Here is a 27996-nt window from a genome sequence, read left to right on the forward strand (position 1 = left end):
CAAAACTGCGTGACACAGTGTATTGTTTAATTATTGCTGTTAATGAGACTCTTGATTAAAGATTGAGTTATCTCCTTCTGATCAGACTGTCTTCCAGGAAAACGAAGCGCCCTACCCATGTCTTTGCCAACCACTACGAGTTCAGCAGGACCTTCGTAGTCGAATGGCAGCACCCAGACAAGCGCTTCCAGAGAAGAAGACGCATGAGCGTCTTGTATCTTTTTCAGCCTGACCTACTTAACAAGTGGGCAGTGTCTCCTTTGGGTGACCCTCCGGTCTCCTGGCTGACCACCAAAACCTTACTCCCTCTGTGATAGTTCCTCTCTAAAGGAACCCTCTGACAAAGTTTCTGGCTAAGTCCACCTTTAAGGCCGTGGGCTCGTCCCTCTGCCCCTCCTCCGCCACCTGGGTGGCCAAGGCATTCTCCGCATGGGCGAAGCATCTCTGCCAGGGTATCGTCGACGGGGCTCCAGTCGGCAACCTAGCCGATCTGGCAGACCAGATCGATCACGCTGGAAAGTATCGTGTCTGCATCTCTGGATGCAGCCGCCTGCTCAGCTATAGCCGGCAATGCCGTCGTGACCCACAGGGTTCTGTGCCTTGAAGCCTGGAATGCTGACTCTGCATCGAAGTCCCTCACGGGCCTTCCTTTCCACGGTTCTAGCCTTTTTGGTGAAGAACTGGATAAGATCTCCAATGCTATGGGAGGGAAGAGTACACTTCTACCACAGCAGAAGATCAAGCGCACACTCCGTCTCATTGCCCCTTTTCTCTCGTTTCTGAGGTTTCCGCAACAGAGCAACCTATGTCAAGACAGATTCCCTGTGCCTCAACAGAGGAAAGGACACTCCTTTAAGCCAGCTCCGACCTGGCGCTCAAGACCTGCCCAACTCCAGCCCACCCAGTCTAGCAACAGGTTTTTGTCTGCATGACGGGGTGCCCCCATCTGGGAATACTCAGGGTGGGCAGACGTCTCCTTCAGTTTTGGGACGAGTGGCTGTCTGTAGTCGACGATGCCTGTGTACGGGACGTCGTCTCCTATGGTTACAAAATAGTTTGCTTCTCCTTTTGATCTTGCTTTTTCGAGTCCCGTCCACCAAGAGATACCTCTCATTCCGGGGTTTTTCAAGGCTATCAACTCCCTCTTCGAAGCTGGCATCATCGTCTACGTTCCCATGCAATAGCGCTTTTCAGGTTTTTATTCCAACCTGTTTGTGGTCCTGAAAAAGAACGTCTCAGGCTGGTTTCACATTTGCGTTTTTTAGCGCTGGAAAAAAACGCATATGTGCGCATGCGTTTTTTCCCCTATATTTAACATGGGTGCGCATACCTGCGCGCTTGTAAGCGCATGTATGCGATTTTCATGCGCTGCGTTTTTTTGGGGTGTGCGTTTGTATTTTCCAGACGCAGCATGTTGCATTTTTTGGCCCTGCAAAAAAGCGCATGCGCACATATGCGCACGTTTTGCGCTAAAAATGGCCATTATAGCCTATGGATGCGCATATGTGCGCACTGGCATGCTCATGTATGCGTTTTTTTGCATATGCGTTTTTTTTTTTTAACCATGGAATTTAGGGGTTTGGGTTAGAGTTAGGGTTAGTTAAGGGGGTTTAGGGTTAGGGTTAGGGTTGGGGTTTGGGTCAGGGTTAGGGTTAAGTATGGTTTGGTTAAGGGTTAGGGTCAGGGTTAGGGTCAGGATTAGGGTTAAGTATGGTTTGGTTAAGGGTTGGGGTTTGGGTCAGGGTTAGGGTTAAGTATGGTTTGGTTAAGGGTTAGGGTCAGGGTTAGGGTCAGGATTAGGGTTAAGTATGGTTTGGTTAAGGGTTGGGGTTTGGGTCAGGGTTAGGGTTAAGTATGGTTTGGTTAAGGGTTAGGGTCAGGATTAGGGTTAAGTATGGTTTGGTTAAGGGTTAGGGTCAGGGTTAGGGTCAGGGTTAGGGTTAAGTATGGTTTGGTTAAGGGTTAGGGTCAGGGTTAGGGTTAAGTATGGTTTGGTTAAGGGTTAGGGTCAGGGTTAGGGTCAGGATTAGGGTTAAGTATGGTTTTAAGGGTTAGGGTCAGGGTCAGGGTTAGGGTTAGGGTCAGGGTTAGGGTTAAGTATGGTTTGGTTAAGGGTTAGGGTCAGGGTTAGGGTTAAGTATGGTTTGGTTAAGGGTTAGGGTCAGGGTTAGGGTTAAGTATGGTTTGGTTAAGGGTTAGGGTCAGGGTTAGGGTTAAGTATGGTTTGGTTAAGGGTTAGGGTCAGGGTTAGGGTTAAGTATGGTTTGGTTAAGGGTTAGGGTCAGGGTTAGGGTTAAGTATGGTTTGGTTAAGGGTTAGGGTCAGGGTTAGGGTTAAGTATGGTTTGGTTAAGGGTTAGGGTCAGGGTTAGGGTTAAGTATGGTTTGGTTAAGGGTTAGGGTCAGGGTTAGGGTTAAGTATGGTTTGGTTAAGGGTTAGGGTCAGGGTTAGGGTTAAGTATGGTTTGGTTAAGGGTTAGGGTCAGGGTTAGGGTTAAGTATGGTTTGGTTAAGGGTTAGGGTCAGGGTTAAGTATGGTTTGGTTAAGGGTTAGGGTCAGGGTTAGGGTCAGGGTTAGGGTTAAGTATGGTTTTGTTAAGGGTTAGGGTCAGGGTTAGGGTCAGGGGTAGGGTTAGTTAGGGTTTGGGTTAGGGTTAAGTATGATTTGGTTAAGGGTTAGGGTCAGGGTTAGGGTTAGTAAAGTCATGGTTTGGGTTAGTGTGAGGGGCCACCTAATGTTGGAAAAAAACGCAAACGCGGTAAAAACGCATACAAACGCATAAAAACGCTGCGTTTTTTTCATGCATGCTCATAAAAATGCTTGAAAAAAACGCAGCAGTTGTATGCTTTTGTATGCGTTTTTTCAATGCGTTTTTTTGCGGGAAAAACGCGCTGCAAAAAAAAGCAAGTGTGAAACTAGCCTCAGTTTGTCCCATTCTGGACCTCAAACTCCTGAACAAACATGTACGCCTATGCAACTTCAGGATGGAGTCTTTTTGATCTGTGATGACCTCTATTAAACCAGGGTAATTCCTTTGTTCTGTGGACATTGAAAATGCCTACCTTCACATTCCCATCTTTCCACCCAGACGAGAGGTTCCTTCGTTTCGCCATTCAGGGGGTCCACTTCCAATTCACTGCACTGCTGTTCGGACTGGCTACCGTGCCCCGAGCCTTCACCAAGGTGATGGCAACCACGATGGCTATTCTATGCAGCCAAGGCATTCTCGTCATTCCTTATTTAGGCTGCGCCCCCCTTCGTGTCAGAGCCTGCAGATCACCCTGGACATGCTTACTCGGTTAGGCTGGATAGTCAACACTGTCTAAAATCCTCTGACCCCAGTCCAACATCTAGGTTTTCTAGGAATGCTCTTCGACACAGCCCAGGCACAGATCTTCCTACCCAAGGACAAATCCCTGGCTCTCATATGCGGAGTTTGATCTGAGAGTTCGCCCGCCCCGCTCCTTCCGTTTCTGCATGAGTGTGCTAGGCAAGATGGTTGCCTCAATGGAAGAAGTTCCATTTGCTCAGTTTCACACGCGCTCTATCCAACTCTTCCTTTTGGCGAGATGGGACAAGTCAACTCGTTCTCTGGATCGGGTGGTCTCTATTCTACCACGGATAAAAGTCCCTAACATGGTGGGAGCACTCCCAGTCGATCCATGGCGAGAGGTCCTTCCTCCCCATTCATTGGAAAATAATCATGACTGATGCCAGCCTTCTCGGCTGGGGGGCAGTCTTCTAGTATCTGACGGTCCAGGGCCGGTGGTCAGCTCAGAAATTGGCTCTCCCCATCAACATTCTGGAACTCCGAGCAGTGTTCCTTTCCCTGGCACATTGGCAGGATCTTCAGGGATACACGATTCGGGTTAAGACCAACAACACCACGGTGGTGGCATACATCAACCACAAAGGTGGACTCTGAATCAGGCAGTGATGTCAGAGGTCGCTCGGATCCTGTCTTGGGCCGAGCAAAAGGTTCCAGCGATCTCCGATGCACATATCAGGGCTCAAAAACTGGGTGGCAGATTTTCTCACCTGAGAAGGGCTGGCTGCCGGCGAAGGGTCTCTACACCAGTCAGTCTTCAACCAAACTTGTCTCAGGTGGGGGACTCGAGACTTCGACCTAATGGCGTCCAGACTCAACCACAAGGTTCTGTGGTTTGTGTCCAGATCTGGCGACCTGCTGGCAATCGGCCTCGATGTCCTAGCGATATCTTGGGCAGTGTTCTCCCTTCCGTACCTATTCCCACCTCTGCCGCTACTCCCCAGAGTAGTCAAAAAGATAAAGCGGAAGGAATTCCCATGATTCTCATTGCCCCCAGACTGGCCTCGAAGAACCTGGTACACAGAGCTAATCAACCTCGCAGTGGACATGCCTTGAAGACACCCGGATCTTTTGTCGCATTGGCCCCTCTTCCACCAGAGTTCAGTCGCTCAGTTTAAAGGCATGGCTGTTGAAGCCGCAGTGCTGAGATCAGCTGGGTTTTCCCTGCACCTGAAGAAACAGAGGAATGGAAGCATGTGACCCAGAGAAGCAGGAGGATCGGGAGGCAGTCAGCGCCCATACAGCTCAGGAACCAGTATCAGGCTCTTACGCAGGAGAACGATGAACAAACACATCAGGATAAAACTTTGCCCACAAACAGCAACCTTGTACGCCTTCAGAATCCTCCTGGATGGAGAGAGAAAATTGTTGTGAAGAAACGGAGAGTGGTGGTAATGGGGGATTCCCTGTTGAGAGGAACAGAGGCTGCTATCTGCAGACCGGATATAACTTCAAGAGAAATGTGCTGTCTTCCAGGTGCAAAAATTTAAAGATGTGTCTGACAGGATATCAGGACTCTTCAGACCTACAGATGACTACCCATTCCTGCTAATACATGTGGGGACAAATGACAGCAAGAAACGACCTGGAAACCATCTGCAGTGACTTTGAAAACTTAGGCAAGAAAGTGAGAGAACTGGGAGCGCAGGTGGTCTTCTCTTCCATCCTCCCAGTGGATGGCCAAGGAACAAGGAGGTGGAATAAGATTCTGCAGGTGAACAACTGGCTACGTCGATGGTGCAGTCAGCAAGGATTTGGCTTTCTGGATCACGGAGTGAATTACCTATACGATGGACTACTTGCTAGAGATGGGGTGCACCTTACAAAGACTGGAAAACATGTATTTGGAAGTCTCCTTGCTACACATCAGGAGAGCTTTAAACTAGAACAATGAGGGAAGGGAAGAAAAAAGCCATACACCTGACAAATGCTATTGAGAACTCTATTAGAAGTGGGAGGAAAGAACAAAGACACAAAAATCTAAATAATAAAAATTGGTTTCTTTCGCCAATCACAAACTAAAATGTTTCTATACTAATGCACAAAGCATGGGCAACAAACAAGGAGAACTGGAACTACTAACACAGGAAAAGAAATGTCATTGGAATCACTGAAACTTGGTGGGACAATACACATGATTGGAATACAAGGCTAGAAGAATACAACTTATTTGCAAGAAACAGACTTGATAAACGAGGAGGAGGTGTCGCATTGTATGTTGGAAACACTTATATCTGCACAGATTGAAGACCAGGAGTTCTGTGGAAACTGTTTGGGTAAGAATACAAGGACAGAACAATGCAAAGGACACCATTGTAGGCATTTACTACAGGCCGCCTGTGCAAGCTGAAGATATGGATGAACTCTTTATGCATCAAATGGCCAAGTTCTCCAAAAAATATGACATAGTTGTCATGGGAGATTTCAACTATCCTGACATTTGTTGGGAATCTCTCTCAGGCAAAACTAGCAGGTCAAGGAAATTCTTATCCTCTCTTGCTGACAACTTTATCTTCCAAAAGTTAGGGGAGAAAACAAAGGGTATCTGCTACCTTGCATCTAATCCTTATAAACAGGGAGGAAATGGTTGAGGAGGTAAAAGTGGCTGGGACCCTAGGAGGAAGCGACCATGCTATTTTAAAATTTTGGATAACTAGAGGAGGAAGACCTGTGAAGACACACGTCAAGGTTAGATTTCAGAAAGGCAGATTTTAAGGGATTCCAGAAAGAGAATTGGAGGGATCCAATGGCTGGATATCCTTAAAGACAAAAATATCCAGGAAGGATGGGAAATCTTGAAAAATTCTCAAAGCACAATTGTTAACAATTCTGAAAAGAGGGAAGAATAGGAAGCATTTAAGGAGACCACGATGGATGAACACAGAACTTAAGCACATGCTAAAAAGGAAGACAGAAATGTTCATAAAATGGGAAGAGGGAGTCATATCTAAAGAAGAGTATAATGCTGTCTGCAGAACCTGCAGGGCACAGATCAGATTATCTAAAGCTGACCATGAATTGAGGCTTGCAAGAGACATCAAAAGCAATAATAAAGGTTTTTGGGGATATGTCAAAAGTAAAAGAAAAGTCAAAGATGCTATAGGATTTTTACAGGATGAAAATGATGAAATGGTATGACAGTATGTTGAGAAGGCCGAACTTTTACATTCCTATTTTGCATCTGTTCTCAAAGGAAGTGTAACATCAACTGTTAATAGGACAGTGAATAAGGGAATAGAAGAATCCAGGATATCTATAAACAGAAAGATAGTGAGGAAACACTTAGCTAATCTAAATGAATTCAAGTCTCCTGGTCCAGATGAATTACACCCCAGAGTACTGAAGGAGATAGCAGAAGAAATTTTTGAACCCCTCTCCATAATCTTTGAAAATTCTTGGAGAACAGGAGAGTCCCAGAAGACTGGAGAAGAGCAAATGTTGTTCCTATCTTCAAAAAGGGGAAGAAGGTGGACCCAGGCAACTATAGGCCTGTGTCTGACTTCTATACCAGGAAAGATCTTTGAGCAAATTATTAAACATGTATGTCAGTACCTGGATAAGAATGAAGTGATTATACAGAGTCAGCATGGGTGTGTAACTAATAAGTCATGTCAGACTAAATTTCCTTCTATGATGGAATCACTGGGTGGATCAGGGAAATGCTGTAGATATAGTATATCTTGACTTCAGCAAAGCATTCGACAAAGTATCTCACACAATCCTTACTGAAAAATGACTAGGTATGGAATGGACAAGGCAACTGTTAGGTGGATTCATAATTGGCTTAGTGATCGGACCCAAAGAGTGGTCGTAAATGGCTACACATCCAGTTGGAAGAATGTCTCAAGTGGGGTACCACAGGGCTCTCTCCTGGGCCCTGTTTTGTTCAACATCTTTATCAACGGTTTAGATGAAGGAATTGAGGGTAAACTGATTAGATTTGACACAAAGCTAGGAGGGATAGCTAATACTAAAGGAGAGGATTCAAAAATATAAATAAACTGGAGCAGTGGGCAGCAACTAACAGAATGGTTTATAACAGGGAAAAATGCAAAGTACTACATCTGTGCAATAAAAATGAAAAAAGCATATACAGAATGGGAGGAATAGGGCTAAGCAACAGCACATGTGAAAAAGACTTGGGTATACTAATAGATCACAGACTAATGAGTCAACAGTGTGGTGCAGCAGCAAAAAAGGCAAATGCAATTCTAGGATGTATTAACAGAAGCATACAGTCTAGATCACGTGAAGTCATTATTGCCCTCTACTCTTTGGTCAGACCTCATCTGGAATACTGTGTCCATTTTTGGGCGCCACATTTTAAAAAAGACGACAAACTGGAGCAAGTTCAGAAAAGAGCGACCAGAATGGTGACCGGTTTGCAAACCCTGTCTTATGAGGAAAGGTTGCAGGATTTGGGAATGTTTAGCTTGCAGAAGAAGACTGAGAGGAGACTTAATAGCTGTCTACAAATATCTCAAGGGCTGTCACATTGTAAAAGGATCATCTTTATTCTCTTTTGCACAAGGAAAGACTAGAAGCAATGGGATGAAACTGAATGGGAGGAGACAGATTAGATATTAGAAAAAAACTTGACAGTGATCAATGAGTGGAACAAGCTGCCACGAGAAGTGGTGAGTTCTCCTTCAATGGAAGTCTTCAAACAGAGGCTGGACAGACATCTGTCTTGGGTGCTTTAGCGAATCCTGCTTTGAGCAGGGGGTTGGACCAGATGGCCCAGAAGGTCCCTTCCAACTCTACGATTCTATGATTCCGACCAGGTCATACAAACCATGATCAAGACGAGGAAGCCCAAGTCTTCTAAGATTTACCACCGACCATGAAAAGCATACTTCCGCTGGTGTGAAGTTCAAATCACTCCACAATGGCATTTCACCTTCCGTTATCTTGTCCTTTCTTCAGTCGGGTCTAGAATCCGGACTGTCTATTAGTTCCATTAAGGGACAGATTTCCTCTCTCTCTCAATTCTGTTCCAAAGGAATTTAGCTGTTTGCCGACCGCTTAAGACCTTTGTTCAGGGAGTGGCCCACTCCGTTCCTCCCTACCATCCAACAGTAGATCCCTGGGATCTTAATTTGGTACTTGATGTTTTACAAAGGTCTCCATTCGAACCATTGCGTGAGGTCTCGTTCACATTGCCACCAGAAAGGCGATCTTCCAGGAGAGGAATCGCCTCAGTCAGGCGTGTTTCTGAATTGGCGGCACTCTCCTGTCGTTCTCCTTATCTAATTCTTCACTCAGATAAGGTTGTCCTGCGGTTCAGTTCCATCCTTCCTTTCCAAGGTGGTTTCCAGCTTTCATCTGAATGAGGACCTTGTGCTTCCGTCCTTTTGTCCATCTCCCTCTCAGCCCCGAGAGCGGTCGTTGCACAAATTGGATCTTGTAAGGGCTCTAGAAGTTTATCCAGGACTGAGCCTTTTCGGCGCTCAGATTCTCTGTTCACTATCCCTGAGGGTCCTTGAAGGGGTCTTCCTGCGTCTCGTTCTACCATTGCTCGATGGATCCGTTCCACCGTTCTGGAGGCTTACCATCTAAGAGGTAGAGCACAACCACTGAAGGTCACCGCACACTCCATGTGTTTGGTGGGAACCTCCTGGGAAGTCCTGTCATCAGGCATAGGCCTCGCAGCTCTGCAAAGCTGCTACATGGGCCTCCATTCATACTGTCGCCAAATTCTCTAGGGTTCATACTCATGCTTTGTCAGATGCGAACCTTGTCAGAAAGGTCCTGCAAGATGCAGTGGCCTGAGCTCTGAATTGAGGGTATTATTCTTCCCACCCTAGGGAATGCTTTTGGATGTCCCATGGCTTCCTGTGTCCCCCAATGAAGTGAGAGAACTAGATTTTGGGTACTCACTGTAAAATCTTTCTCGGAGCATTCGTTGGTGGGCACAGCACCCGCCCTTGTTTTACTGTTATCAGGTTCTACTGTTATCTGTTTTGTTCATTCTGTTACGTTCTCTGCTTCTACTGCTTTTTCACTTACTGAATAGCTTTCTGCCAGTAGGTGGGTATATACTGCTGGGGAGGAGCTAACCCTTTTTTTGCATAATGTCAACCTCCTAGTGGCAGCAGCATACACCCATGGTTTCCAGTGTCCCCCAATGAAGGCTCCGAGAAACAGATTTTAAGGTGCGTACCCAAAATCTAGTCTTCAGCATTTTTGCTCCATAAGTCATGGACATTAGCATGGACAAAGACAAAAAAGCACCAAAAAACACCTAAACCTGCGTTTTTGACGCAACTTCTTTCCTGCCAAGATCAGGTTTTGCTGCAGAAAAAGCAGCAAAAAAGTCCTGTGAACTACCCTAGATGAAGTTCTTGTGGGAATTTCCCATAAAACAAGTCTGGTGTGATTAAGGAGTTGCTTTTTGGATCTGCTTTAGTGGAACCCACTAAAAAAAAAAAGAAAAAAATGAATTTAAAGATGGGGTGTTTCTTCTTTTTAATAGTATTTTGCTCTTTAAAGGGAATCTGTCACCCCTTTTTTGGCCTTTCAGCTGCCGGCATAGACATCGGGGGCTTATCTACAGCATTCTGTAATGCTGTAGATAAGCCTCCGATGTAACCTGAAAGAGAAGAAAAACACATACTCACGGAGGTGGGCGGTCCGGTCTGATGGGTGTCGCCGTCCCGTCCGGCGCCTCCCTTCATGCGATGACGTCCTCTTCTCCTGTCCTGTAATGGTGCAGGCGCACTGCTCTGCCCTGTTGGCAGAGCAGAGTCCTGCAGTGCGCAGGCGTCCGGAGAGGTCTGGCGTCTGAGCACTGCAGAATTCTGCTCTGCCCTCAACAGGGCAGAGCAATGCGCCAGAGCCATTTCAGGACGGGAGAAGAGGACGTCATCGCATGAAGGGAGGCGCCGGACCGCAACACCCACCGGACCGCCCACCACAGTGAGTATAATATAACGTGTTTTTCTTTTTCAGGTTACGTCAGAGGCATTTCTACAGCATTACAGAATGCTGTAGATAAGCCCCTGATGTCTATGCCTGCAGCTAATGGGGGGGGGGGGGGAGGGTGACAGATTCCCTTTAACCCCCTTACCGACCCATGACAGTTACGTAGGTGTCATTAAAAGCTGTGCCAATACGACCCATGACGCCTACGTAGGCGCCCTCCTGCGGGTTGGGTGGCTGGGGTCACTGAAAGGTCACCCGACCCGCGCTCACACAGGAGTCTTTGTGCTTCACCACAGGGTCTACGATTGCTCTGATTGGCTGTTTCACTTAACACTTAGTATTACAATCCAGCCATGGCCGATGCTGCAGTAGCATCGGACATGGCTGAAGACACTAATCTGACAGCCCACCACCAGCCAAGGACTGACTGGCTCCTGGTGTCCCATTGTCCCGGATCATGGACGCTGCCGTCTTGGATAATGATGGGCGCGTGCGTAGTGTGCCCGCCGGAATCTGCAATGCTGCAGATTCATTTTATTTTCATCACTGTGATAAACTCTCAGTGATCAATAAAAAAAGTAAATACTCCCCCCTCCCTTATCACCCACATAGGTAGGGACAAATATTAAGATAAAGAAAATATTTTTTTCTCCATTGGGGTTGGGATTAGGGTTAGGGGTGTGTTGGGGTTAGGGTTGGAGTTAGAATTGAGGGGTTTCCACTGTTTAGGCACATCACGGGGTCTCCAAACGCGACATGGCGCCACCACTTATTCCAGCCAATTTTGCGTTCAAAAAGTCAGTGCTCCCTCCATTCCGAGCCCAGACAGTGGTTTACCCCCCACGTATGGGGTATCGGCGTACTCAGGAAAAATTGCACAACTTTGGGAGTCTAATTTCTCCTGTTACCCTTGAGAAAATAAAAAAATTGGGGGCTATACAAATTGAAGAAAAATGATTTATTTTCACGGCCCTGCGTTATAAACTTGTGAAGCACTTCGGGGTTCAAAGTGCTCACCACACATCTAGATAAGTTCCTTGGGAGGGTCTAGTTTCAAAATTAAGGTCACTTGTGGGGAGTTACTACTGTTTAGGCACATCAGGGACTCTGCAAACGTACATGACGCCCGCAGACCATTCCATCAAGTCGGCATTTCAAAACGTCACTACTTCCTTCCGAGCCCCGACGTGTGCCCAAACAGTGGTTCCCCCGGACATATGGGGTACCAGCGTGTACTCGGGACGAACTGGACAACAACTTTAGCGGTCCAATTTATCCTGTTACCATTGTGAAAATAAATAGCATGCTAAAAAAAAATTTTTTGAGGGGGGAAAAATATTTTTATTTTCACGGCTCTGTTATAAACTTCTGTGAAGCACCTGGCGGTTCAAAGTGCTCACTACACATCTAGATAAGCTCCTTGAGGGTTCTAGTTTGCAAAATGGGGTCACTTGTGGGGGGTTTCTACTGTTTAGGAACATCAGGGGCTCTGCAAACGCAACATGACACCCGCAGAACATTCCATCAAAGTCTGCATTCCCATGCGCTCAAACAGTGGTTCCCTCCCACATATAAGGTATCTGTGTACTCGGGACAAATTGCACAACAACTTTTGTGGTTCAGTTTCTCCTGTTAGCCTTGTGAAAATAAAAAATAGCGATTGGAGCTAATTTTCCACTCAAAGTCAAATGGTGCTCTTTCCCTTCTGAGCCCTGCCGTGCGCCCAAACAGTGGTAAATGACCACGTATGAGGTATCTGTGTACTCAGGAGAAATTGCCCAACAAATTTTAGGATCCATTTTATCCTGTTACCCATATGAAAATTAAAAAAATTGATGCTAAAAGAATTTTTGTTGGAAAAATTAAATGTCCATTTTTTTCCTTCCACATTGCTTTAGTTCCTGTGAAGCACCTGAAGGGTTAATCTTCTTGAATGTATTTTTGAGTAGCTTGAGGGGTGCAGTTTTTAGAATGGCGTCACTTTTGGGTTTTTTTCTGCCATATAGACTCCTCAAAGTGGCTTCAAATGTGAGGTGGTCCCTAAAAAGATGGATTTTTGGTTCTTACCGTAAAATCTTTCTTGGAGCCTTCATTGGGGGACACAGAATACCATGGGTGTATGCTGCTGCTGCTAGGAGGCTGACACTATGCAAAAACAAGAAAATTAGCTCCTCCCCGGCAGTATACACCCACCGACAGGCACCAAGCACCTCAGTTGGTGAAAAAACAGTAGGAGAAGCAACGAGAAACTCGAACCATATGTACCAACCCAACAAGGGACTCTAAGACCCAACACGGTACAACTTAAACAGGGAGGGTGCTGTGTCCCCCAATGAAGGCTCCAAGAAAGATTTTACGGTAAGAACCAAAAATCCATCTTTATCGCCTTATTGGGGGACACCGAATACCATGGGACGTCCCAAAGCAGTCCCAAGGGTGGGAACAGCAAAAAGGAACGAAAGTAACCGAAAGGCTCAGGTCGGCCGGTGAGCCACCGCCGCCTGCAGAACCTTCCTACCAACCACAGCATCAGACGAAGCCTGGGTATGAACCCTGTAGAACCTCGTGAAGGTGTGCAAAGATGACCAGGTTGCAGCCTTGCAAATTTGCATGGCCGAGGCCTGGTGACGAGCAGCCCACGAAGCCGCCACAGCCCGAGTGGAATGAGCTCTTACTCCCGGAGGGGGCCGCTTTTCCTGAAGACGATACGCTTCCAGAATGGTAGAACGAATCCAGCGAGCGATCGTGGATTTAGAACCCGGAAGGCCCTTCTGGCGACCTTCAGAGATGATCAGCAAGGAATCGGACAGACGAAAGGAAGATGTGCTGGCAAGATAGACACGCAGGGCTCTAACTACGTCCAGTTTGTGGAGAGACTTCTCAAGAGGATGAGATGGAGCCGGACAAAAAGGAAGGACGATATCCTCATTGATATGGAAAGCGGAAACCACCTTTGGAAGAAAAGAAGGAACGGGCCTGAGAACGGCTTTGTCCTGATGGAGAATGAGGTAAGGGGAACGACATGACAAGGCCGCCAATTCAGAAACTCTTCTGATGGATGAAATGGCGATCAAAAAGGTGACCTTCCAAGAGAGAAGGGACAAAGGAATGTCCTGGAGAGGCTCGAACGGCGACTTCTGGAGAGCGCTAAGGACGAGGTTGATATCCCACGGGTCTATTGGCGAATAATGAGGGGAAGCCACGTGGGAAACCCCTTGTAGAAAAGTCTTGACCTGTGGTAGAGAAGCTAGCTCTCTTTGGAAGAGGATAGAGCGGAAACCTGGCCCTTGAGCGTACTGAGGGACAGACCCGCGTCTAACCCAGCCTGAAGAAACCCTAGGATAGACGGGATAGAAAGACATTGGAAAGACTCTTTTATCATCGCACCAACGGAAAAAAGCCTTCCAGTACTTATAGTAAATGCGGGAAGAGGCTGGTTTCCTGGCTCTGATCATAGTTTGAATAACCTGACTGGACAGACCTGATTCCTTCAGAATTGCGGTCTCAACGGCCATGCCGTCAAATTCAGAGACTGAGAATTCTCGTGGTAAAGGGGGCCTTGCGAGAGAAGGTCTGGACGGTCCGGAAGCCTCCAGGGAACGTCCACGAGCATGTTGACCAGTTCCGCGTACCAAGGCCGTCTTGGCCAATCTGGAGCGACTAGAATCACTGGTACGCCTTCCGACTTTATCTTTTTGACCACCCGAGGGATCAATGCCAGAGGCGGGAACAGATACGGAAGTTGAAACTGGGACCACGGAGTCACCAGTGCGTCGCATGCGACGGCTAGAGGGTCTCTGGACCTGGCTACGAACTGCGGCACCTTGTGGTTCATCCGAGATGCCATGAGATCGACATCCGGGGTGCCCCAACGGTCGCATATCTGAGAGAAAACCGCGGGGTGCAGGGACCATTCGCCGGACGCTAGGCCCTGGTGACTCAAAGTCGGCTGCCCAATTTTCCACCCCTGGAATATGGACGGCGGAGATCGTCGAACGTAACGTTCTGCCCAGCGGAATATCTTGGCCACTTGTGTCATTACTTGTTTGCTGCGCGTGCCCCCCTGATGGTTTATGTACGCCACAGCCGTGGCGTTGTCCGACTGAATACGGACCGGCTTGCCGGAGAGGAGGGGCTGCCAGTGAAGAAGGGCCAGGAAAATTGCCCTGATCTCCAAAAGATTGATTGGAAGGAGAGACTCCTGAGGCTTCCAGCGGCCTTGGGCCGCTTTCTGATGGAACACGGCTCCCCATCCTAGAAGGCTCGCATCGGTGGTGGTGATTCGCCACTGAGGCGGAAGGAAGGACCTCCCTTGGAGAACTGACGCTGGCCGTAGCCACCAAGTGAGAGACTGCCTCACACTGAGAGGAAGCCGAATAGGACGGTCCAAGGACCTCGTGGTCTTGTCCCAGGCTGAAAGCAGAGACAGCTGGAGGGGGCGAAGGTGAAACTGCGCAAAGGGCACTGCTTCCATGGAGGCCACCATCTTCCCCAGGACCTTCATGCAGAACCGAATGGGAATGGGAGCAGGCCTCTTGAGAGTTCTGATGCCCTTGGACAGAGTTGTAAATTTTTCCTTTGGAAGAAAAACACGGGCTAGCTCCGTGTCGAATTCCATACCCAGAAAGGTCAGACGCTGGGTGGGGATCAGAATGGACTTCTCCTTGTTGACCAGCCAACCTAGGCGGCTGAGAGTGTCCAGGGTTATCTGAAGGCTCCGGAGACAGTCCTGGCGAGACGAACCCTTGATCAAAAGATCGTCCAGATAAGGGATGATATGGCCATCCTTCGCTCCAGAGGGATCCTCGACTGTCGCCATCACCTTCGTGAAAACCCGGGGCGCTGAAGCCAGGCCGAAAGGAAGAGCCGTGAACTGAAAGTGGTCTCCCTGAAACGCAAATCGAAGATACTTCTGATGTTGCACACATATTGGAATGTGCAGATAGGCATCCCGAATGTCCACCGAGCAGAGAAATTCCCCGGGCTCCATGGAAGCAATCACCGACCGAAGAGACTCCATCCTGAAATGAAGAATCTTCACGTGGCGATTGAGCAATTTGAGGTCTAGAATAGGACGAAGAGAGCAGTCTTTCTTCGGGACTACAAAGAGATTGGCGTAGAACCCGGAAAACCGTTCGTCTGAGGGAACGGGAACAATGACTCCGGCGGAAAGAAGGGAGGAAATGGCCTGCAGAAAACCCGGAATCTGGGCCCGCTGTCGCGGAGGCCGAGACCGGAAAAACCGTCTGTTCGGGAGTGAAGCAAATTCTATTTTGTAACCGGATGCGAAGAGTTCTCTGACCCAAGCGTCGTCGACAGCGGACAGCCAAGCATCCGCGAAAAAGGAAAGTCTGCCTCCCACCCTGGAAGAAATTCCAGGTGGGGGTGACCCGTCACTTAGATGAAAATCTGCCGGAATTGGCTCCTGCAGATCTGGAATATTGTCCTCTAGATCTCCAGCGAGGAGCGGGTTTGTAGGAAGGTTTCCTCTGATCCCGCTCCCTGGTGGCAGGCGGCCGATCCTGTTGAGTGGCTCTCTCCGTGGCAGAGAAGGGACGAAAGGGCCTGAATGGTCGAAACCCCCTTCTGTTGAAAGGACGTTTTGGACGAGACTGGGGAAGCGAAGTACTTTTACCTCCAGTGGCATCGGAAATTACCTGATCCAGCTTTGCTCCAAAGAGCCTAGAGCCATGGAATGGCAGATTGGTAAGCGACTTTTTCGAAGTAGTGTCCGCATTCCATGACTTTAGCCAAAGGACTCGGCGTACAGCTACTATGTTGCTGTTAGCCCTTGCCACGCAGCCGGCCGCGTCCAAGGAGGCGGCCAACAGGTATTTTCCCGCCTGGTTAATCTGATCTGCAAGATCTGCCAATTCGTCTTGAGGAGCTGACGCTAAGATGCCTCTGCGAAGAATTTTTGCCCAAGCGGAAATGACCTTCGCCACCCAGGCGGATGCGAAGATAGGGCAGAGAGGCGCCAGATGCCTCAAAGATAGACTTAGCCAGAGATTCAATCTGCCTGTCAGTAGGATCTTTGAGCGATGCCCCGTCTGGCAGAGAGAGCACCGTTTTAGAGGCTATCCGGGATACTGGAGGATCTACCTCTGGAGCCTTGGACCACTTTGAAAGCAGTTCTGCGTCAAAGGGGTACAGAACGTCCAAATACTTGTGGCCTGAGAAACGTTGCTCAGGGCGCTCCCAGTGTTTGGATAAGGTAGTATCGAAATCGTCGTGATTGGGAAAGGTTCGGGACAGAGGTCTGGCTCGTCTAAGGAGAACCGAGCTTCCCTGAGCTGGAGCCTCATCCTGCTTAAGTTTTAGTGTTTGGAAGATAGTCTTATTGCAGCTATCGACCATGTCCCGCGTTTTAGAAACGCTGTTCCCCTCTGAGCTAGCTTCCGAATGAGAATCATCGCCTGACTGAAGGCTGTCATCCGAGGAAGGAGAAGGAGGCCTGGGAGCGGAAGGGCCCTGCGAGCTCGAAGACTAAGTGGACAGAGCCCGCTTCCTAGAAGTCCGTCCCTGTCTGTCTCTCTGAAGGTCGCGGTCAGGTGCGGACGACTCACCCCGAGAGGTGGTCGGGGCAGAGGTGGCTGAGGATAGCTGAGGTAATCGTTCTAAGACCTGGACCAGCGACTGAGATACTTTTGTCAAGTCAGAAACAGACTGTGACATTGTAACGGCCCACTCCGGGGGGAGAGAGGAGGGAAGAGCGCCCTCCGCCCGGGACTCTGTGCGTTCCTGAGATGCTGACATATTGGAAGGACTGCAGGGGGGGCAGAATGGGGACGACTGACCCGATGCCCACTTTTTACAGCGCGAACAGGCGTAATAGGTAGCGGTGGGCCTGAAGCAGAGATCCCCTGAAGGGTTGGGCATAAGTGAACTGCACTGAATGGCCGCAGAAATTAGGGAGTAACTGCCGAGGAGAGCTAATCCCTGTCCCAGAGCCAAGCCTACCGAGATTCTGTGCGAGCAGCAGAAGAAACGTCGAAGTGTCCCCCAAGCAGCGCAGGAAGGAGTGAACCAGGAAATCCTTGTGCTGGAAGATGGGGGCGGAGCTTAGCAGCTGCGCTGTGATTGGCTAACAGCGACGGAGAGGGCATGACAAAGGGGAGGCTGGCATTCCAAAGAGAGAGAAGCCCTGTGATGGGCTAGAAAAGGCGCGCTGAAAAGAGCGCGCTCAGGAAGGGAGGAGGGAGCAGAGAAATTCCCCTCTCTGAGGGAAAGTGAAAGTGACGGCGCCGCAACCCATGCCTACCCCGACATACCGCGCTCAGGAAGCAATATGACAGCGGTCCCCTGCTTACGGCGCTGCTGCGGTGAGTGAAGAGATCCCCAGAGTCTCCCTGACGAGAAAAGGGGAAGGGACGCAAACAGCTGTGTGAGCGCGCGGCAGGCAGAAAGGGCGGGAGATTCAAAAACTGTGGACCTGTAATCCCAACTTCTCCCATGCACTGAAGCCTATGCGGGGCCGGAGGGAACGTACAGGCACTTACCTGACGTCCCTGAAGAGGATGACCACAGGGGCCCACGGGGAAACGGCAGGCCGCTGGGGGGAAGGGAGTCCTCTGTACCCGCATCCTGCAGAAGACGGCTTGAACCACCTGCGATCTCCGTCTTCCTCTCAGCCCTGTCCCGAGAGAGGGGTGAGGAGGGGGATTCGGCAAGGACCATCCACCTGTCCACAACCCTTATCACCGGAAGGTGATAGGGAAAAGTCCTGCCTGCGGTACTGAGAGTTGCGATGTGGGTGACACCACACTGCTCGCTCAGCCGCACGATATAGGAAATCAGGGTGATAAGTATACCCTGTTTCCCAACGGAAAAAACCTAAAAGATAAAAGAAGAAAGGATTAAAAAGTTCAAACTAAACCCTGAAAGGAAAAATTGGATTAATAACTGCAGATCTGGGGAGATCCCGGTCCGCCTCCTACAGACACTAAGCACAAACTGAGGTGCTTGGTGCCTGTCGGTGGGTGTATACTGCTGGGGAGGAGCTAATTTTCTTGTTTTTGCATAGTGTCAGCCTCCTAGCAGCAGCATACACCCATGGTATTCTGTGTCCCCCAATAAGGCGATAAAGAAAATGGTTTTGTAAATTTTGTTGTAAAAATGAGAAATCGCTGGTCAACTTTTAACCCCTAAAACTTCCTAACAAAAAATGTTTCCAAAATTGTGCTGATGTAAAGTAGACGTGGGAAATGTTAATTAACTATCTTGTGTCACGTAACTCTCTGGTTTAACAGAATAAAAATTCAAAACTTTAAAGTTGCGAAAATTTCCGTTTTTTTCAAACGCAAAATTATCGACCTAAATTTACCACTATCATGAAGCCCAATATGTCAAGAAAAAACAGTCTCAGAATCGCTAGGATATGTTGAAGCGTTCCTGAGTTACCTCATAAAGGGACGCTGGTCACAACTGCAAAAAATGGCCAGGTTAAGGTCAAAATAGGCTGGGTCATAAAGGGGTTTGACGCAAAAGGACGGCACAGAGGTTCCTTGTTTGGGTCATTCTTGTATTAACTTGGTGGCTGGTTGTCTAAACGGACACTTCCCATGTTAAAGAAGCTGCTACAGTGTTTTTAGTCTTAAATGACAATTACAGCATGCACTACTGTACTACAATCATGGTCTCTACCAACATTTTTATGCAGCCCCTGTATTAGGGTAGTAGTATAAAACTTGACTGCCTGTAATAAGTCTTAAGAACATTTAGGCATATACAATATCTAATGATATACTTTTCCACAGATGCTGTGGGAGAATGGGATCAATGGCATATTGGCTGATGAAATGGGTTTAGGAAAGACTGTCCAATGTATTGCCATTATAGCCATGATGATTGAGAGAGGTGTCCAAGGGCCGTTTTTTGTTTGTGGACCTCTATCTACCTTGCCAAATTGGTTGTCTGAATTTAAACGGTTTTGTCCTGAGGTAAGCACTGACGAGGTTGGTTTTAAAGTTACCTGTTATATCTGTTTTAATGCAAGTCCTAGACAACCCCCATTAAATGTATGCATTACAATGGCTTATCTTTAGGCTAGGTCATTAATATCAAGATTGGGGTCTTGGCAAATGGAGTCTGCTGGGTGTTGAGTGTACAACCAGCCAATGGATAGAATAATTAAAATTATACCTTTTATTAGATTAATGTAAAATAAAGTGCAAGGTGCTCAAATTACATCGAACATAACAAAGAAGAACACATAAATGGAACAAGCTAGTATTGCCCATCATTACTAGGCATCCCAAAATATCCAAATGTTCATTGGGTGCTTAGAATAAATCAAATATGGCCAACCTCATCCAAAGGCATAGAGTACATAATTCTCAAGATAATCTCTATGCTTCACATATCATAACATTAGCCATCTCTTATTGGAAATAGGTGTCATACCATCAATCCATTCCCAAATTAGGTATAACCGTATCCCTCTCCTAATCAGGAGTACCATATAATACAAGGCACAATACTGCTACACAACATAAATAAGAACCACACAGCCTCAATTGCCGCATACGCTATGGGTTCTATAGCGCACAAATAATGTATCAGATAGAAATATATCATGTGTCATAATAAAGATATACTCCCGCATACCCTCCATATACCTTAGCAACGGATCTGAATCCACCAGGTATGCATAAATATCTTGGATAGACCGTCTCTTATAGGTGAGACCAATATCAAGACACCAAAGTATTAGGTAGGCTTTTATTTTATTCTGCTTCCCTTCACTGGGATGGATGAATGCATAGGGTTTATGTTGGGGAAGGACTTGTGGCAATGTGTTCTATAATTATTGATTCTTTCCCCTTCCAGATTTCGGTTATTTTGTACCACGGCACTCCACAGGAACGCCTGGCACTTTCAAAGAGAATTGGCAAACGAGAAGGAACCTTGCAAGTTCATCCTGTTGTAATTACTTCATTTGAGATTGCAATGAATGATCGACGTGTTTTACAGGTATGATCACACACACACTCAAGAAAAAGAGGGAAAATTTAGTTTACCCCTTCCTCAGGAATTTTCCTTTCCAGTGGACATGCATACTAGGGCTTACTGTATTTGAAGCAGTTAATGTTTTGAATGATGTACATTTTACCTTACAAAAATTTTCAAAACAAAAAAGCCACATTGTGGGATATGACTTTTTTTTTTTTTTTATTTAACTAAACACCGAAAAGCACCACTGATCGAGGTCTAACAAGTTATTCTCCACTCAGCTAATCCTTATTCATTGAGTCGTCTCTAGATTCTAACAAATCTAGGAAAGATTCATCTCGCATTAATGCACGTGTAGGCATAATACTTCTTTTTTTAACATGCTGGATTCTATGCATATATTGTAGAGGATAATTTTGTTTCTCCTTTGCCTCATTGACGGACACAGGACCATGGGTGTTATGCTGCTGCCACTAGGAGGCCACAAAGATTAACTCCTCCTCTGCAGTATATACCGTTCATTTAGCTTTGAGCGTAAAAAATATTTAGTTAACTTATTCATTTGTATAGCACCATTGATTCTATGGTGCTGTACATGAGAAGGGGTTACATACAAATTACAGATATCACTTACAGTAAACAAACTTACAATGACAGACTGATACATAGGGGAGAGGACCCTGCCCTTTTGGGCTTACATGCTACAGGATGGTGGGGGAGACAGTAGGTTGGGGGGTTGCAGCAGTTTCGGTGTTGGTTGAGGTGATATCTCCAGTAGTGGGGTCATTGCAGGCTGTAGGCTTTCTTGAAGAGGTGGGTTTTCAGGTTCTGTCTGAAGGATCCGAATGTGGTTGATAGCCGGACATGTTGGGGCAAAGAATTTACAGAGGATGGGGGCTATTCAGAAGTCTTGGAGGCGGTTGGGTGAGGAGCGAATAAATGTGGAGGAGAGAAGGAGGTCTTGGGAGGACTGGAGATTACGTGAGGGAAGGTATCGGGATATTAGTTCAGAGACATATGGGGGAGATAGGTTATAGATGGCCTTGTAGGTCAGTATTAGTAATTTGGTGTTTTGGCCTCACTGGCCTTCATCATTAACTATAAGTGAAAAAAAATTTATACAGAATATAGCTGACAATGAAAATATATCAAGAACAAAAAACAAAAACATAAAATGAAGTACATACAGGATTGGGCAATGTAGAATGACAAATTAATATCTAGACATCAGGTTATGTCAGAATTGAACAGGTCACCAGACTAAATATATATAAATTGGAGGGCATAGTGAAAAAAATGAAAGGATGCCTACCACATTGAATGTGCCTGGTCATGCACTAGGCGCTGGGCATGGAGCCTGAATCAAATACCTAGTGAAGGAAATAACTAGCCATAAAGATTGGTCCAAAGCAACGAAAGTACAGATTTCGGTATGGAATGGGTTACAGGCTCACCTGGGTGGGTGGGGATGCCGTGCAGACATCAGCGACCCAGTATCCACTGTTGGTCAGCTGTGAGAACGTGGAGAGCTCTGTATAAGTGAGGAAGGGGCGGGACTAACAATTTGCTAGGAGCAATGGCAGTCAGTAGGAAGTGAGAGCTTGTGTTCCACATGCATTCCAGCAGCCATATATGAGCCCAATAATGAATAAGAGGAGGACTTCCTGTATTCAAAGTGAGGTCTGGGAGGCAGAATGTGTTCCAGCAGCCATCTTAGAAGTGCAGAAGTATTCTGAGGCTCATTACAGCGATCCATTAGAGTAGGATAGGTGGTGGCTAGTATTCAGTGTGGAGAATGGTGATAAATGAAGAGGAGAGTCAGAGGACAAGGATCCAAACGGAACAGTCAATATAGGCGGTTCTGAAAAATGAGACAATTAGTAATCGGCATGTAATAGAATAATATCAGGAAAATATGCAAAATCAGGAAAATATATGGAAAACAGGTACTTAACAGTATGCATTAGACAAATGCTAGTAAATTATAATCACGGTTTAATCCGCGTGGTGTTAAGGTACCCAACGTGTGAATCCAATACGCTTCGCATTTTGAGGGTTTTTATGCGGTCACCCCCTCTCCTAGGTGGTGCTACCTGTTCAATTACCTGGAAATGAAGTTGGGAAATTTTGTGATTATGGGTAATGAAGTGATAAGGAATAGGTAACAACAAGTTTCTGCATCTGATTGTGGACTTGTGAAAGATCGAATTTCTAAGCACAGGTTGGGTGGTTTGACCTACATAAGCAAGTCCACATGGACATTTGATCACATAAACATGTGAGGTATTGTAGGTTGAGAAATCCCTGATTTTTGAAGGTTTTGCCTGAGTGTGGGTGGTGAATTACATCACCCTTAATAACACTACATTGTTTGCAGTTGAGGCATGGGAAGGTACCAGATTTCGGCTTATGTAAGAACCGTTGGGTAGATGGAGTCAAATTCCTGTGTATGTCCGCTTTAACCAATTTATCCCGTAAGTTGGCAGCCCTTTTAAAACAAGGGAGAAAAGGTTGGTTAAATTCGGCAATATCTGGGTGCACCTCTTTGAGTAAATGGCAATGTTGACGGATGGAACGGTGTAGTTTGTATGCAAAGGGGTGATACGTATGTACAAATGGTATGTTTGCTGGAAGTATGGAGTTCTAGGGGTTTCTTGGTTGGATTTGGTCAATACATGCTCTGGATAGCCCCTCTCACTGAATTTGATATGCATTTCACTGAGTTGTTGATTGTAAAGTTTCATCTGTTACAATCCTTTTGATCCTCTGGAATTGTGATCTAGGGATTGAATTATTCATAGCAGGTGGATGTAGACTATTGTAGTGGAGCAGACTGTTGCGGTCGGTTTTTTTCGTGTATAGATCCGTGCTAAGATGACCATTGTCATCCTTAATGACCAATGTATCCAAAAAACTGATCTGATTGAGGTCATATGTGACTGTAAATCTAAGACCGGGCCATGAGGAATTGCGTAAGGTGAGAATCTCTCAAGGAATCAGCTGAGGCCCCCTCCCATACGCAAAAAATATCAATATAACGTTTCCAGATAAGAACATTTCTTTAGAAAGGGCATTCTTGTAGATGATAGTGGCCTCAAAATCGGCCATATAGCAATTTGAATACGGGGGGGGGGGCTACATTCGAGCCCATTGCTGTGCCACGTCGCTGTAGAAAAAATTTGTTTTCAAACATAGTTAGCAGTTTAGGACCAAGGTTAAAAGGTCAATAGAGGTTGGTATGTTCAATGGGCATATCAGATGTTAAAAGGAGTTTCCTGATAGTCAATACCCTCTTTATGAGGAATAGAAGTCCTTGACATCAAATGATACTAGGTAGGATGCCCTGGGAATAGGACCTAGATTTTTTTTTTTAATGGCTTCAAGAAAAGCTCTAGTGTCAAGTAAGATGGTGTCAGCTGAATCTTGAGGATCTTCTGAAAAATGGATAGTGGTGATAATACGGATTGTGTTGAAGGGGCGTGGCCTAGCAGCATGTGAGGAGGATGTGGGTCTGCTGAGCTCCCACACACAGCTACTGATTACTGCCACAATATACCCACAGAACGATCAGTAACCTGTGTGCATTCCTGAGACCTGCAGGTACCGCTGGACATTCAGCCTCTAGCCCTACATCATGCCAAAAAGTCAGTGACCAGTGAGCTGGGGCCTGGGTCCCAAGATGGTGCCGCTACCACAACGCATGCTCTGGAGGAAGCAGCTGCAGACAGTGAGGCCAGGAACAGGGAGGTGGCAGCCCGGCTGAGACGTTTTGCCAGAGTGGAGGAGGCAGAGCGCGAGTCCATCCAGGAGACGAAGAGCTGGAGTCTGTAGGTGGAGGTATGGATCCGGAGGTGGAGGAGAGGGGAGAGGAGGAGGCCACATGCTCCGGAGATCAGGAGAAGCAGGATGCTGGGGAGAACTAGTGGAGCAAAACAAAAGCCAGCTCCAAGCACTGCAGCTACAAATGCCATCTGAACCTACTATCAAAGATGTGCTGATGGCAGTTATGCAGTGTGGGTCTACTATCTCTTCTGTGCTCACTCAGCTGGGTTATTTACAAGAATCCATGCAAAATGTGAGGCATGAACGCCACACCGTTAAAGACCGAACCGGGCAACTTGAGAAACGAGTCGGAGTTGTGGAGGGTACTGTCGAAGGCAACGCAGCATCATAAACAACTTAAGAGATATGGTTGCTGTGTGGGCCAAAACTGATGACCTAGAAAATAGGTCTAGACGGAACAACGTCCGCATTGTTGGCAAGCTTGAACGTTATGAAGGCAAAAATCCTACTGTTTTTATTGAAGCCTGGATTAAGGAGAAAATAGGAACTGATAATCTAACTCCTTTATATGCTGTGGAACGTGCTCACAGGGTTCCTACCCACCCTCCTCCTGGTTACCAACCGAGACCTATCTTGGCTAAAATTCTCTACTACACGGACAGGGATAATATCCTTAGATACTCAAGGGAACATCCTGACCTTTCTATTGATGGCTCCAGAGTTTCTTTTTACCCTGACTTCTCGCCAGAAGTCCAAAGAATGAGCGCTAAATTTATGGACCTCAAACGTCTAATGGCCATAGGTATCAGATATTCTATGATATTCCCGGCCAAGCTGCGGGTCGAGGCCAGGAACAAAATTCACTTTTTTCTGGATGCTAAAGATGCTATGGACTGGCTGGATCTAAAATGGATTATGTTGAGGCCACAATTGGTCTCCCTGGTGGTTCCAAATTCTTAGGAATTTTGGGTAAAATATAGAAGACCGGAAGAATGGGATGGCTTTTGAATAAGAATTCACAGGTCTTGCTATCTAAAACACCCAACAGTAAATACTTAGATAAGATATCAGAGAAGGCTTGGTGGACAGTGGAAGTGTGATCTCTCTGGAGTTCAGTATACACTGAGGTATCACTAAGTTGCTGATTTATTTCAGAGACATAATGGGTAGTGTCCATGACTACAATTGCTCCCCCTTTGCCAGACGGTTTGATAGTCGGGGTCTGATCCTCCTGTAAGGAGCGTAAAGCCTGTCAACTGCTGAGAGATTAGGGGAGTAATGTAGACGGCCCATGTCAATGTCTTTACTTAAACTCATAAAGGAATTATTAATGAAGCCAGTAAAGGTTTCCAGGGCATGAGAGCCATGTGGTAGCCTAAAATGGCTCTTGTTTTTGAGGCCTAAGCTTGCTGCTGTCAGAAGTGGGGTATCAAACTGATGTGTTAGGACCACTGGAGGGTGGCAGGTTTTGAAAAATGGACTTTGAATCTGAGAAGGCGATAAAATCTCTGTAGATCCATCTCAAGGTCAAAGGTCCTACAACGATAGGAGTGGCAATAAGAGACCTTTCTGCAATTCCCAAGGTTTTTGATAAGATATTTACCACCAGTGGCCAGGTACCTGGGATCGTGTCATACTACTACTAATAATAATAATAATAATAATCTTTTTATATAGCGCCAACATATTCCGCAGCGCTTTACAGTTTGAGTTTCAAAACACAAGTCATAAGTAACAACGTTAGCAATACAGTAATTAAAGTAAGACGACCCTGTTCGTGAGAGCTTACAGAGTACAGGGGTGTATTTACAATGATGTATTTACAATGATGATCCAGCCATCTTGAGAAGGTGGGGGACAGATGGTGAATGGGCTACATACTCACACTTGCACATAGAATGACTGATTAGTGAACGTGATGGGCTGCTCTGAATAGATGTGTTCTGAGAGCGCCTGAAACTGTGCAAATTGTGGATAGTCCTAATTTCTTGGGGTAGAGCATTCCAGAGGATTGGTGCAGCGCGGGAGAAGTCTTTGAGTCGGCAGTGGGAGGTGCGGGTTAGGGCAGAAGTTAGTCGAAAGTCGTTTGCAGAGCGCAGCGGTCGGCTAGGCCGATAGACAGACAGAAATGAGGGAGGAGATGTAGGGGGGTGCCGCACTGTGGAGGGCTTTGTGGGTGAGAACAAGTACTTTAAATTGGACCCTGTAATGAATGGGCAGCCAATGTAAGGACTGGCGAAGAGTGGACGCGTCCGAGTACCGATTAGCCAGATAGATGACCCTGGCTGCTGCATTAAGTATGTACTGGAGAGGGGAAAGTCGAGTAGTGGGGAGACCAATTAATAGGGCATTGCAGTAGTCCAGGTGGGAGTGGATCAATGCGACAGTGATGGTTTTTGTTGCTTCCATGGTGAGAAAAGGGCGAATTCTGGAGATGTTCTTTAGGTGTAGGTGGCAAGAGCAGGCAAGAGATTGTATATGGGATGTGAAGGAGAGATTGGTGTCAAACATAACACCAAGACAGCGTGCCTGCTGCCGGGTTGTTATTATGGTTCCACCCACAGAGAGGGAAATGTCAGATTTAGGGAGGTTAGTGGATGGCGGGAGCAGAAGTTCAGTTTTTGAGAGGTTAAGTTTCAGAGAGCGGACATGACGTTGGAGACTGCGGACACAGTCACTGGCGTTCTGTAGTACAGCGGGGGTAAGGTCAGGGGATGATTTATATAGCTGTCATCAGCATAAAGATGGTACTGAAAGCCAAATCTGCTGATGGTCTGTCCAATTGGGCCGTGTAGAGAGAAGAGAAGGGGGCCAAGGACTGAGCCCTGAGGTACCCCGACAGCGAGAGGAAGAGGAGATGATGTGACGCCAGCGAACAAAATACTGAAGGAGCGGTGAGAGAGATAGGAAGAGAACCAGGATAGAGAGATGTCCTTAATGCCCAGTGCCTAGAGAGTAGGAGACGGTGGTCAACAGTGTCGAAAGGTCGAGAAGAATGAGCAGAGTGGTCACCGTTACGTTTTGCTGTCAGAAGGTCATTGGTCACTTTGAGTGCAGTTTCAGTCATACGAGATTGGTCCATGTTTCTGTCTGTGCCCATGTCCATGCCTCGTCCTCTTCTTCGGAGCTGGCGTCTTCTCAGCCCTAAAAAACGGGAAGTGGATGGCAAGTCTCGTTTCTCTTGTTCTGAACCAGAAGAGGTGAGGTCGGTAGAAGATCTGAAGCCGGTTCTGGTAGAAGGCTGATGAGAGGCAAACTTGTCGCGCCATCGGTTAACTCTATCCAACTCGTAATCTTTGGTGTCCCTAATGAATTTAAACTAGAGTTGAGCGAATTTGGTCGGATCGGGTTTTGTGAAACCAGAATGAAACAAAATTTGAGTCGGATGAAACTGTTCCGACTAGGGCAAAAAAGTCGGCGTTTCGTCTGAAACCCGACCCCCAATGCATGTCAATGGGGAATAAAAGTCTGCATTGAGCGGATGACATTCATCCACTCGATGCTGACTTTTATTCCCCATTGACTTGCATTGGGGTCGGGTTTCGGACAAAACTCCGACTTTTTTTGCCGTAGTTGGACCAGTTTCATCCGACTCAAATTTTGTTTCATTCTGGTTTCACGAAACCCGATCCGACCAAAGTCGCTCAACTCTAATTTAAACCTTTTCTTTTGTTCGGTCTCCCTTTTTTATGTTGATCGATTTTGGTTTGGATTTGAGACCATATTTTCTGGCTGCATTAAAAAATCCAAAAAATATTCTAGAAGTTGAGTGCCAAGTTTTCTTATTCATGTATGGTGTGGGGCCCTACTTGAGCACCTTCTGAAGTTGTTGCATACGGTGTTTTACCTTTATTAGTAATTTGAACTGGAAATGTGAATCTTGTATAGCATTTTTTTGCAGAGACAGCAAGTGGAATAACCTATGCAGCTTTGTATTCTGGGGAACAAGTGCTATTGCTATTTTTGATTTAAACTTATTTTGTTCATTCATCTTGCATTTTATTAAAATG

The 27996-nt window shown here is 46.7% G+C and overlaps 1 protein-coding gene across 2 annotated transcripts in view; it reads left to right on the forward strand.

Moving 5' to 3' along the window:
• Positions 1-27996, forward strand: part of HELLS (helicase, lymphoid specific) — a 78278-nt gene that overhangs the window by 34610 nt on the left and 15672 nt on the right. For both annotated transcript variants that reach the window (XM_073585877.1, XM_073585878.1), the window contains exons 9-10: positions 19009-19191; positions 20081-20224. In XM_073585877.1, coding sequence (XP_073441978.1) covers positions 19009-19191; positions 20081-20224 — 327 coding nt within the window. The remainder of the gene's footprint in view (positions 1-19008; positions 19192-20080; positions 20225-27996) is intronic.

This window comes from Dendrobates tinctorius, unplaced genomic scaffold, assembly GCF_039654945.1.
Source record: "Dendrobates tinctorius isolate UK_male_01 unplaced genomic scaffold, ASM3965494v1 ptg000089l, whole genome shotgun sequence".
NCBI lineage: Eukaryota > Metazoa > Chordata > Amphibia > Anura > Dendrobatidae > Dendrobates > Dendrobates tinctorius.